We start from the raw sequence: 11841 nt of genomic DNA on the forward strand, positions 1-11841 counted from the left end.
CTAAAATGTAAGTAAGTTAGTAATATCGTGTTTATTTGACTGCTGTTTAAAAGCAATATCACAATCGTGTTGTTTGTCATATCTCATACATTACTGCAGAGCTCGTTTTCTTGCTGTAACTTAGTTTTAAGACATGTTGTTGTCATCTTAGCACAGGTAAAGTAAAGCATTGCTGTAAACATCCAGTTGCGTTTGTATTTAGATTTGATGTGGACACCTATTTAAAAAAATGCACAAAATGCTTCACCTGAGCAGGTTTCACACGGTTAACACAAAGTAGGTTAAAAATTTAGACCGGTTCAACCAGTTTGTTTCAAGTTGACAATAGGCCTAATGCATTTTGTTTGACGAACATGAACATCGGGAGAGAAAAGCTGTTTGTGAATAATGTGATTCAGTTTAATGGTGTTATCTACAGACTGAATGGATTTATTAACTGAATGAATTTTGCGTGACAGAGGTAGGTTTGAACAAACACATTTCTGCGATCATGTAGTAATATATATATAATAATTTATCTGAATGAAAAGTGATTTCTGAGACATTAAATGAGCACATAAGGGCAGCAGTTGGAGAATCTCAGCTGTTAACTTACACATTTTATAAAATTAAACAAAAAAATAGATAAACATTAGTGGAACTAGTAAACAATTCACTGCCATACTGAAAATGTAAATCATGCTTAAAGTTTTTGGTTTTGTTATGTTCTGTAGGCCTATGTCTAATGTTTAAAATTGTTGTACATTTTTAGTCTGTGTGTTTCAAGTGCTCTGCATCTAATATGAGTGTCAATGAGAAGAGAGAGGAGCTCGAGGATAACAAGTCCATGGGCCATCCCCCTGATCTGAGTGATGTAGCCTCTGACCCTAAGTGAGTATAAACTAGGGATGGGCATTTTTGTCAATTTCTCATTTCGATCATCGATAGGTCTCAAAAACGAGTACTCGAGTACTCGGGGGCGGGGCATGTGCAAGGGGCGGGGCATGTCCGTCATTGAGATAATGAAAACTGTTATGAAAATGGTTGTTGACAAATACAAACGTGACATGAAAACAGGTATATGAAAACATGAACATATAAAACAAAAAATAACTGCTTGATTATGATGCATAAATGTCTTTGAAAAAGAAACATCTTTATAAAATGACCGTCTCAAATAACCAAGTCAGTAATATCGAGCATTGCCTTTGAGCTGAAACTGTGAAATAACACCACCCTGCAGAGCTTGCTAGCTGGTTAATAAACTCAACCAAACGTACCCTATATCAATGTTAATATGAAGATTATTATGAACCTATTACGACATAAATCAACACAAAAGGACGTGAATGCGCACGTGAACTTCAGCGTGCTAGATTTGACAGGCTATGGTTTGAAACGGAACATTTTGAATGCGCTCTTCCCTTAACAACGCTGATACACGGACAACGAAAGCACACAGAAACAACATTTTATTAAAATCGTGTTCTCATTATAATGCTTTGACAGATTGACTCTGCACATTATGCACTTAATTGTATTATTCATGATCGAAGCGTTTACAGACATCACTGCGCGTTTTCAAACTCATAACGAAAAACAACTTTAAATAAACTAGGTCTACTGTTAAAAAATACGAGAACAGTATAGCACTGCTGCATTACTAATGTCAATGATTCTGAGAAAGAAATAGCCTATCTGAAAAGAATATCTGTCTCTAAACCATGTCGAGCTCGAACATTAATGCATTTGAGCTGAAACTGAAGAGAATGAACAGCCGGTATAACGGCAGCGCTTTTCTAGCTTATTAAGCTCAACCAAACGCTTTTTATATTAGATTAATCAGATAGACAACATAAAGGTAATCTTCTGCATCTGCAGAAAAAGGACGTGAATGCGCACATGAACTTCACGTGCTAGTCTGAGTGTTCTCGCTATAGTTTCTCTGTGGATCAGCTGATACACGGGGAACTGAGCACAGATCATTTACAGCATTTTCCACGGTGTTCTCATTATAATGCTATGACAGATTGGCGCTGCACATCTTGCACTAACCATTCAATGATCACAGTGATTCCAGACATCACTGCAGTGCGCGCCTCAGTTTCACTTTATTTCGCCGCGGTCAGGAGGCGTGCTGTATTACACTAACCAATCAGACCTCCGGTACCGCGCAAAACGACGCAATAACCAATAAAAAAAGAGACAAATTTTTTTTTTTCAGGGCGATCATCGTTCTCATGATCGATGATCGCTGTCACGTTCGAGTACTCGATTACTCAACCACTGTTGCCCATCCCTAGTATAAACATGGTTTAACTGCTGCAGTTAAAACAAAAAACAGTAAGGAGGTAAACTACTGTCCACTTCTGGTCATTACCATCTGATATCAGGCATATGCAGAAAGAACGCAATCTGGATTACGTGTATTTCATAAACGACCACCTTTTTTAGCTCTCCTCTTTCTTGTGAAAATGAAAACCAGTTAAGCCTGTTTTACAAAAACATTTCTGCAACCATTATCATTGCATCAAAATGACAATCACAAATGGATTCATGCACTTCTATGGATCAATCTCTGAAATTAAGGTAGTTGTTTATAATTATTTGTTATATATTTTGATATTATGTGGATTAATTAACTCATGAAGAATTCACTGCCATACTGAAATTGGTAAAGAATGGCCTAGAAATTCATATTTTTATTGAATGCATACAAGTCTGAAAGCAATAATAGAATGTCCTACTTGTGTGTCAACGTATGTATTTGCATACCTCAGTGCACCCTGTACGCACAGACGTCATCAGGGTTGCCTTAAGATAGCCAAAGGCACCTGGGTAGGGTAGCACCAGCCGTTCGTAAGTTCTTTCTTAAATTGGAATGTAAAGTCCACACTTAGAGGCTTAAAGGATAGTTCACCCAAAAATGAAAATTCTGTCATTAATTACTCACCCTCATGTCGTTCCAAACCCCTAAATGTTCTTTCATTTTCAGAACACAATTTAACATATTTTTGATGAAATGCGAGATCTTTTTGACCCCTCTTTACCTCTTTAGACAGCTATTTAATTAACACTTTCAAGGCCCAGAAAGGTAGTAAAATACATTGTAAACACGGCAGCGTTCTTCTCCATTATGTCACCTGAGGGAGTTTTGGTCCCTTGCCACGTCGCCTCTTTTGCCTTTGGCTTTTGGCTTGCTTAGTTGGGGACAATAAATATTCAACTTTATTACTGATTTGCCCGCATTGACACTATATGATAATTGAACTGAGCTGGATGACATCACTGTTTTCTCCAGAGCGGCTGTACAGCCGAATCAAATTCTGTTGTACTATTTTCCTGTTAACACCTTGAAGCTGCTTTGAAACAATCTGCATTGTAAAAAGCGCTATATAAATAAAGTTGACTTGACTTGACAAATGAATTACCTACAGTTACAAATACATAAATAATGTTGGTTTTTTTAAACATAAAATATTGAATATTGATATTTGAAATGATTTAAAACATGAAGATACTTTAAATGTTAAATTATAATTATTAGTAGATGGCAGCAAGTCCCTGGTAATGAGAGAGTCATTGAGATTCAACCGATTAATTTAAACGGCTGATTCATTCAGGGACGAAGCATTTGACAGTCTTAATCTATCGTAGGTCATCGAATCATTGATTCATCTGATTCGTTCAAAATGCTGATTCATTCAGTGAGGAAACACGTCCGTGTGTTGTTCAGAGACGCAATTACAGTTCTGTGGCTTTGTTTTGAACTATTTTCATTGGCGAAATAGAGCAAAAACAGACAATATGGTGTCTAAAATGTAAGTCACTTATTAACTTCTTCTTTAGTAAACTTGCATAAAATCAATATCATTTTGTTATGTTGATGTCTGGAGAAAAACTGTGCTCTTCATGTGATATTTATTAACGATATTAAATTCTATTAATATACACTAACACGCAGTGAAAGCATGCACTCTAATGTGCACCCGCACAAGTCTAATCTACAAGACTACATCATGTAGTGTATGCGTGTGCTCTCTGGGTGTGTGTGAGGATATACTCGATAATGTGAGATTGCACATTGTTAAAACAACAATTACAATATTACCGCAGAAGATGTATATCGCACACCCCTAATTCCAACCATTACTCCTGATTGGGGGCTTTACGTAAATATTTAGTTTATATGTAGAGTTACAACTAAGTTTACAACTAAGTCAACTAAGTTTAATGGTGCGACATAAAAATATTTTGTAGCGGGTAAGTTGTAACTTTTACATCAAAACTAGGCCAAGTTGGCCCCTGGGGTGCAGCATTACTGTAGGCCCTCCTTTCCCAGATAAAATGTTATTTTAGGTTGCTGCCAATTATTAATGTCAAAATATATGTTGGTTATACACCGGTTAACATTTACAACACTGTGTATGCTGCATAAAAATATGGGTCAAATATACACTTGTTTCAAATTATTATGCATGTGACATATCAGTAGGATTTCAGTACAATAAAAATTTTGATTTTAGTTTTTCAAAGAAAGTGTTTTATTTCTCAAATCTTTTTAGATAACTGGTATCAATCTTAGACAGATTTGTTAAATAGTTTGCTAGGTCTACTTAAATGTAAACCCCACTTAAAGAGGTTGTTCCACATTATTGTGAGCAGAGATGATGTGAGCAGATCCCGTCAGACCTGCACTAACACCGACTGTCAGACCCTCATCAGGCAGAGACACAAAGACCAGCACAAAACCAGCATGAAGAACAAGTATGAGAGATTATTTGAGGGAAACAAACTAGAAGAGAATCAAACCCTCCTGAACAGGATCTACACACAGCTCTACATCATAGAGGGAGAGAGTGAAGGGGTGAATGAGGTTTTACAAATGGAGAAAACGGTCAGAACACAAGACACTCCAATCTACTACAATGACATCTTTAAACCCTTACATCAAACAGGATTTGAGGAGAAAGACAAAATCAAGACTGTTCTTACTAAAGGCATCGCTGGAATTGGAAAAACCGTCTCTGTGCAGAAGTTCATTCTGGACTGGGCTGAGGGAAAAGCCAATCAGGATGTAGATTTCATGTTTGTGCTTCCATTTCGAGAGATGAACTTGATTAAAGATCACCAGTACAGTCTTCACAAACTTCTGCTGGACTTTCATCCTGAACTTCAAGATCTGGACTCAAAGATTTATGAGGAGTGTAAAGTTGTGTTCATATTTGATGGTCTGGATGAAAGCAGAATTATGCTGATGTTTTTAGACAGACAGAAAGTTTGTGATGTGAATGAGTCTTCATCAGTGGGTGTGTTGATGTCAAACCTCATCAGCGGAGAGCTGCTTCCCTCTGCTCTCATCTGGATCACCTCCAGACCAGCAGCAGCCAATCAGATCCCCTCAAAATTCATCAATCGTGTGACAGAAATTCAGGGATTCAATGAGCCTCAGAAGGAGGAATATTTCAGGAAGAGAATCAGTGACGAGCATCAAGCCAGCAGAATCATCTCACACATTAGAAGATCAAGAAGCCTCCACATCATGTGTCACATACCTGTCTTCTGCTGGATCTCAGCCACTGTGCTTCAAAAGCTCCTGAAACAAGATGACAGTGCAGAAATCCCTCAAACTCTGACTGAAATGTACATCCACTTCCTGCTAACTCAGATCAATATGAGGAATCAGAAATATGATGAGAGAGACCCAGAGAAACTCCTGAAATCCAACACAGACATGATTGTGAAACTTGCTGAACTGGCTTTCAAACAGCTGATGAAGGGCAATGTGATGTTCTATGAGGAGGACCTGATTGATAGCGGTATTGATGTCACTGATGCCTCAGTGTATTCTGGGATTTGCACTGAGATCTTTAAGGAGGAATCTGTGATTCATCAGAGGAAAGTCTACTGCTTCATTCATCTGAGCTTTCAGGAGTTTCTAGCTGCTTTCTATCTGTTTTACTGCCATTTAGTCAAAAATGAGAACTCACTGAAGTTGTTTCTGAATAAAAAATATCAGCGATACGATCAGAAAAACTCTCTGTATACACTACTAAAAGCAGCAGTTCACAAATCCTTACGAAGTGAAAATGGACACCTGGATCTTTTCCTGCGGTTCCTCCTGGGCGTCTCACTGGAGTCCAATCAGAGACTCTTACATGATCTAGTGACACATACTGTGAACAGCTCAGAGATCATCATGAGAATCACACAGTACATTAAAGACACAATTAAGGGTAATGTGTGTCTCTCAGCTGACAGATGCATCAATCTGTTCCTCTGTCTGCTGGAAATGAAGGATCAGACTCTGTGCAGAGAGATTCAGGAGTTTGTGAAATCAGAGTATCACTCAGTAAATCAACTCTCTCCGTCTCACTGCTCAACAATCGCCTACATGCTTCAGATATCAGAGGAGGTGCTGGATGAGTTTGATCTGAAGAAATACAACACATCAGATGAGGGTAGAAGGAGACTGATACCAGCTGTGGTGAACTGCAGAAGAGCTATGTGAGTATTAATTTATGTGATTGGAGATCAAACTGAATGTGTTTGATTTTTTGAAATACAGTAACATTGAATTCCTCCATGAAATCATGACACTTTTCTCAGTATCCAAAGAGGCAATTAACTCTTCAGTCTTTTATATTCCTGTTCTTTGCTGACGAAGTTAGCTACTAATCTTCTTGATTGATGTAGTTTTGTAACTTTCCCAAAGTTTCCAAGATCCTTCTCAAGGCCTTTAAAGGCAAGGCAAGGCAAGGCAAGTTTATTTGTATAGCACATTTCATACACAGTGGCAATTCAAAGTGCTTTACACAGAAATGAAATAAAAATATTACAGTTATAATAGGAATTAAAAGAAATAAAAAATAAAGAAAATATTGAAAGATAAAAATAAAGAGTATAATTAAAAATAAAAATAAAAACAGGGTTAAATTTAAGCATATAAATTAAAATGCAAGCAGTTCGGACAAAGCATTTACAGTGGCACAGTGCTCATTCAGTAAATGCACAGCTGAACAGATGTGTTTTGAGTGTGGATTTGAAAGTGGCTACTGTTGGAGCACATCTGATCTGTTCAGGAAGCTGGTTCCAGCTACGGCTGGCATAATAGCTAAAAGCAGACTCTCCTTGCTTTGAGTGAACCCTTGGTATTTCTAATTGACTTGATCCTGATGATCTGAGTGATCTGTTGGGTTTGTATTTAATCAGCATATCTGCAATGTATTGAGGTCCTAGGTCATTGAGTGATTTATATACAAGTAATAGCACTTTAAAATCGATCCTAAATGTAACTGGAAGCCAGTGTAAAGATCTGAGGACTGGTGTGATATGGTCATATTTTCTGGTTCTGCTCAGGATCCTGGCAGCAGCGTTCTGTATGAGCTGCAGCTGTCTAATGGTCTTTTTGGGAAGGCCGGTGAAGAGACCATTACAATAGTCCACCCTACTGGTAATAAAAGCATGAACGAGTTTCTCTAAGTCTTGCCTGGAAACAAAGCATCTAATTCTTGATATATTTTTCAGATGATAGTAAGCTGTTTTAGTTATTGCTTTGACATGACTATTGAAACTCAGGTCTGACTTTAAAGGGATAGTTCACCCAAAAATGAAAATTCTGTCATCATTTACTCACCCTCAAGTTGTTCCGAACCTGTATTAGTTTCTTTTTTCTGCTGAACACAAAAGATAATATTTAGAAGAATGTTTGTAACAAAGCAGATAAAGCAACCATTGACTACCATAGTATTTTTCCCCCTACTATGGTAGTCAATGGTTGCTCTTTCTGCTTGGTTACAAACATTCTTCTAAATATGATCTTTTGTGTTCAGCAGAAAAAAGAAACTAATACAGGTTTGGAACAACTTGAGGGTGAGTAAATGATGACAGAATTTTTCATTTTTGGGTGAACTATCCCTTTAAGGTAAGGTGCAAGCTGTCCGCCTTTTTATGTCCTTGAACTCCAGTAAACTCAACCAAGATGACTGATTCCTTTTAAGGTTTTAGGAGTAGAACTACAGTTCTTTGTGTGCTTGAGCACACACACATAAACGCAGACACTTCTGCTCCTTCTCATTGGTAGGCACACACACACACACACACACACACACACACATCACTAACAATTACTGTACATCTTTGCCAAGACAGTATAGGGAATTTATTAGAACCAACATTGTATGCATTGCATTATATTCAACACATTGGCTAAATATGTGTAACAAAAAGGCATCAACAATAGACAAGGAGGCAGGGTAATTGCATTTCCTTGATATTATATAACAGTACTTTAATCAATAATTAAACTATTATTTCATTCTCATATTTTGCTACACTATTGTGTAGAATTGTTTTTTTTTGTCAGGATTTCAGCAAACAGAGCTTTACCTGTGTCAAATATATGATTATAACTGATCTAGAGTCAGTTTCATATTAAATTAAAGTATCATACTAATTTTAAAAAAATTTAGCTGATTGTTAGTCAACATTTATTTTTCATAATCTATTCATTGTCAGCCATTTCACCCTGTGGCCCAAGACTGGTTGCCCACTGAAGCTAAGCAGGGTTGATCCTGGCCAGTACCTGGATGGGAGACCTCCTGGGAAAACTATGTTGCTGTTGTATAGCAGTATAGCATAGGGTAAAGAGTAAGGGTGTAAGTGTCCTGGCCAAATTCCCTCCATTTTCCCTTATCAATCATGGCCTCCTGATCATCCCCATCAACCGAATTGGCTCAATCTCTCTCTCTCCTCTCCACCTATAGCCAGTGTGTGGTGAGCACACCGGTGCCTTTTTACTGTCACATCATCCAAATGGAGGCTGCACACTGGTGGTGGTTGAGAAGAGACCCCTGACATGATTGTGAAGCGCTTTGGGGGTACAGTAGTACATGGGAATAGCGCTATACAAATACCTCATTCATACATTCAAAATACCAGTCATGGGATCAATATGTGTTCAATGCATTATGCAGAACACAGAAAACAATATTTTAGCTTGCATCCATATTTTCTACATTGTACTTTAATTCTTTGTTGTAGACTTGCTGACTGTAATATCACTGGTCAGTGCTGTGAAAGCTTGTCTTCATCTCTACAATCATCAAACTCCTCACTGAGTGAGCTGGACCTGAGTTACAATAACCTACAGGATTCAGGACTGAAGCTGCTCTCTGATGGACTGAAGAGTTCACACTGTCTCCTCAACATACTGAGGTTTTTGATTTTCAGTAAAATTAAATTCAGTCCAGACACAATAAATTGACCCATCAGTGTCTGGTAATGCAATAACTTTCAAAATTTGTGGCTGTCATCATTTAGTAATTAGAGAAAGGGTGAGGAACTGCATGTTTTGGCAAGATGAATGAGGATATCTTTACACTGATCTGTTTAGATTGTCCCTCTGTAATCTCACTGGTCAGTGCTGTGAAAGTTTGTCTTCATCACTACAATCATCAAACTCTTCCCTGAGAGAGCTGGACCTGAGCCACAATGACCTGCAGGATTCAGGAGTTAAGCTGCTCTCTGATGGACTGAAGAGTTCACACTGTCAACTCAACATACTGAGGTAGGAAAAACAGATTAAGGTTATGAAATTAAAGATGCCCTCTGGTCATGATCTTGTCACATATGCTCTGTGTCTGTCCTTGGACTTTTACGTCGAAGTGTTTCCTGTGCTTTATTTTGTAGTTCTTTGTAGTTTTTCATGTTGATTAGTCTCCCCAGGTGTAACTTGTTTCCTTGTTACTGTTGTTAAGCTTGTTTGCCCCTGTGTATTTATAGCCATTTGCTCTCTGTCAGTTGTTAAATGTGATGGTCCCTGTTTTCTGTTAGCTTTGTTTCTTATTCTCCATGTTTCCTTTTGTTTGTATAGTTACATATATAAAATTATTCTTATATATAACTTTTCTTTTTTATTTTGTTTGATTTTATTCAATGATTAAAATGTCAGAATTGTGAGGAGTGGATATGGACAGAAACTGTTACTGATATAAATCCTGCTCATCAACACTGTGACTGAGTAAAACTCTGAGAAACTCAGTAACTCCAAGAAAAAAACTTTAATCTTTAATCAATGATCTGTGGAGAAAAAGTGGAACATTTTAATCAATGAATCCTTTAATTTAATCTGAATACTCTCTCGCTCTGTGTGTGTGTGTGTGTGTGTGTGTGTGTGTGTGTGTGTGTGTGTGTGTGTGTGTGTGTGTGTGTGTGTGTGTGTGTGTGTGTGTGTGTGTGTGTGTGTGTGTGTGTGTGTGTGTGCGTGCGTGTAGATTATCTGGCTGTATGGTGACAGAGGAAGGCTGTTGTTTTCTGGCTTCAGCTCTGAGTTCAAACCCCTCACACTTGAGAGAGCTGGATCTGAGCTACAATCACCCAGGACAATCACTAGTCAAGCTGCTATCTGATCCAAACTACAGACTGGACAAACTCAAGTATGTCCAACACTAACAATCATCCAGTCATTTGTGTCTGTACATGTGTGAGCTATAAACATATAGGGTTCGACATTAAGCCTGTTCACACGCTTGTCCTTCGGACAAGTAAATCTGTCATTCACCTGTCCCAGTAAAAAATTTGCATGTCTGGATTTTTTTTTGTAAATATAATCTATTCTGAAGCAATATTCTCACCAGTGTTCAATCAGCTTTGACATATTTAAATATGCATATTTGTGATATTTTTTACCTTTTTATAAAGGGCATTTTTCCATAATTAAATATAGGCTATGCTTCAGCTTTCCTTTTATATTCTTAAATTTTATCTATAAATTAAATTAGAATAAGACACTATAGGTTGTTACCAATCAAATTAAATAATTTACTCTGAAAAATTACAACTGCATTAAATAATGTTATGAGATTATTTTAAATATTTTTGAATATACAAATAAGAAATGTTTCAAAGATGAAACTAAACCACCAGTAGGTGGCAGCATGTGACCGTCTTAATGAGCGAGTCATTGAGTCGATTCAGTGAAACAGCTGATTCATTCAAGAATTAGGCGGTCGTTTACGAATAGGTCATTAAATCTTTGATTCAACCGATTCATTCAAACGCTGAATCATTCAGTAACACGCTGTTGCTGTGAGATGCATTACTGTTCTGCTGTGATATTTGTTTGGAACTATTTTCGCTGCTGAAATAGAACAAAAACAGTCCATATTGCATCTAAAATGTAAGTGACTTTATGTTAATTAATTGTTTATACGTTTATGGCGTATGAAATCAGTGTCATTTTCAGTCGTGATGGTATTCAGGAAAACAACACTCTTGTTTGTGTGATGTTGCTTAACTGTATCATATGTTATAAATATAAAAACTACACAATTTTAACCATGTATGTTAACTGAGTTTCTTTGTATGAGTGGCGCTCATTTGTTTTCGATTTTTTCCTCGAGAGGCTGCGCAAGCCTCAACAGGACAACCTTGTTAACGTCAGTTCGTTTTATATTATTATCCACTATCGATCTCCACTTACACTAACTGAATGCAGAATCATTATTGCACTTTGGTGATTCCCTAGTTATTTTTGTTTTGATGTTTTACTCAGGATACTTGTCCGTTGGGCAAGTAAAATTCTTTTTCACTTGCCCCTTCAAAAAATCCACTTGTCCCGGACAAGCGTTAATGTCGAGCCCTGACATAGATCCCTGCATACAGCACATACATACACACTGCAAAGGAAAATAAGGATGTGTCTCAAGATAATCTTGATTCAGATCAACAGCTGCTTGTGACTCATAACAGCAGCATCTGAGAAACAGACTCAAGTCTCTGATCACAAAACATCAATTCAAAGCTTGTTTCTGTTCTAGAAAGTAAATTCAAATGGCTTTTAGAGACATTAAGCAAAAACAG

The 11841-nt window shown here is 37.4% G+C and overlaps 1 protein-coding gene across 1 annotated transcript in view; it reads left to right on the forward strand.

Annotated features, from left to right (window-relative positions):
• Positions 1 to 781: 781 nt before the first annotated feature.
• The window catches only part of LOC307136735 (NLR family CARD domain-containing protein 3-like), a gene marked incomplete at its 5' end in the record, with an annotated part of 13073 nt that continues 2013 nt past the window's right edge, over positions 782 to 11841 (forward strand). The window contains 5 exons of the mRNA XM_079833984.1: positions 782 to 870; positions 4645 to 6486; positions 9022 to 9195; positions 9374 to 9547; positions 10254 to 10415. Of these exons, the coding sequence (XP_079690110.1) occupies positions 782 to 870; positions 4645 to 6486; positions 9022 to 9195; positions 9374 to 9547; positions 10254 to 10415 (2441 nt within the window). The remainder of the gene's footprint in view (positions 871 to 4644; positions 6487 to 9021; positions 9196 to 9373; positions 9548 to 10253; positions 10416 to 11841) is intronic.

Source organism: Gobio gobio, assembly GCF_949357685.1.
Source record: "Gobio gobio genome assembly, chromosome: 13".
Classification (NCBI taxonomy): domain Eukaryota; kingdom Metazoa; phylum Chordata; class Actinopteri; order Cypriniformes; family Gobionidae; genus Gobio; species Gobio gobio.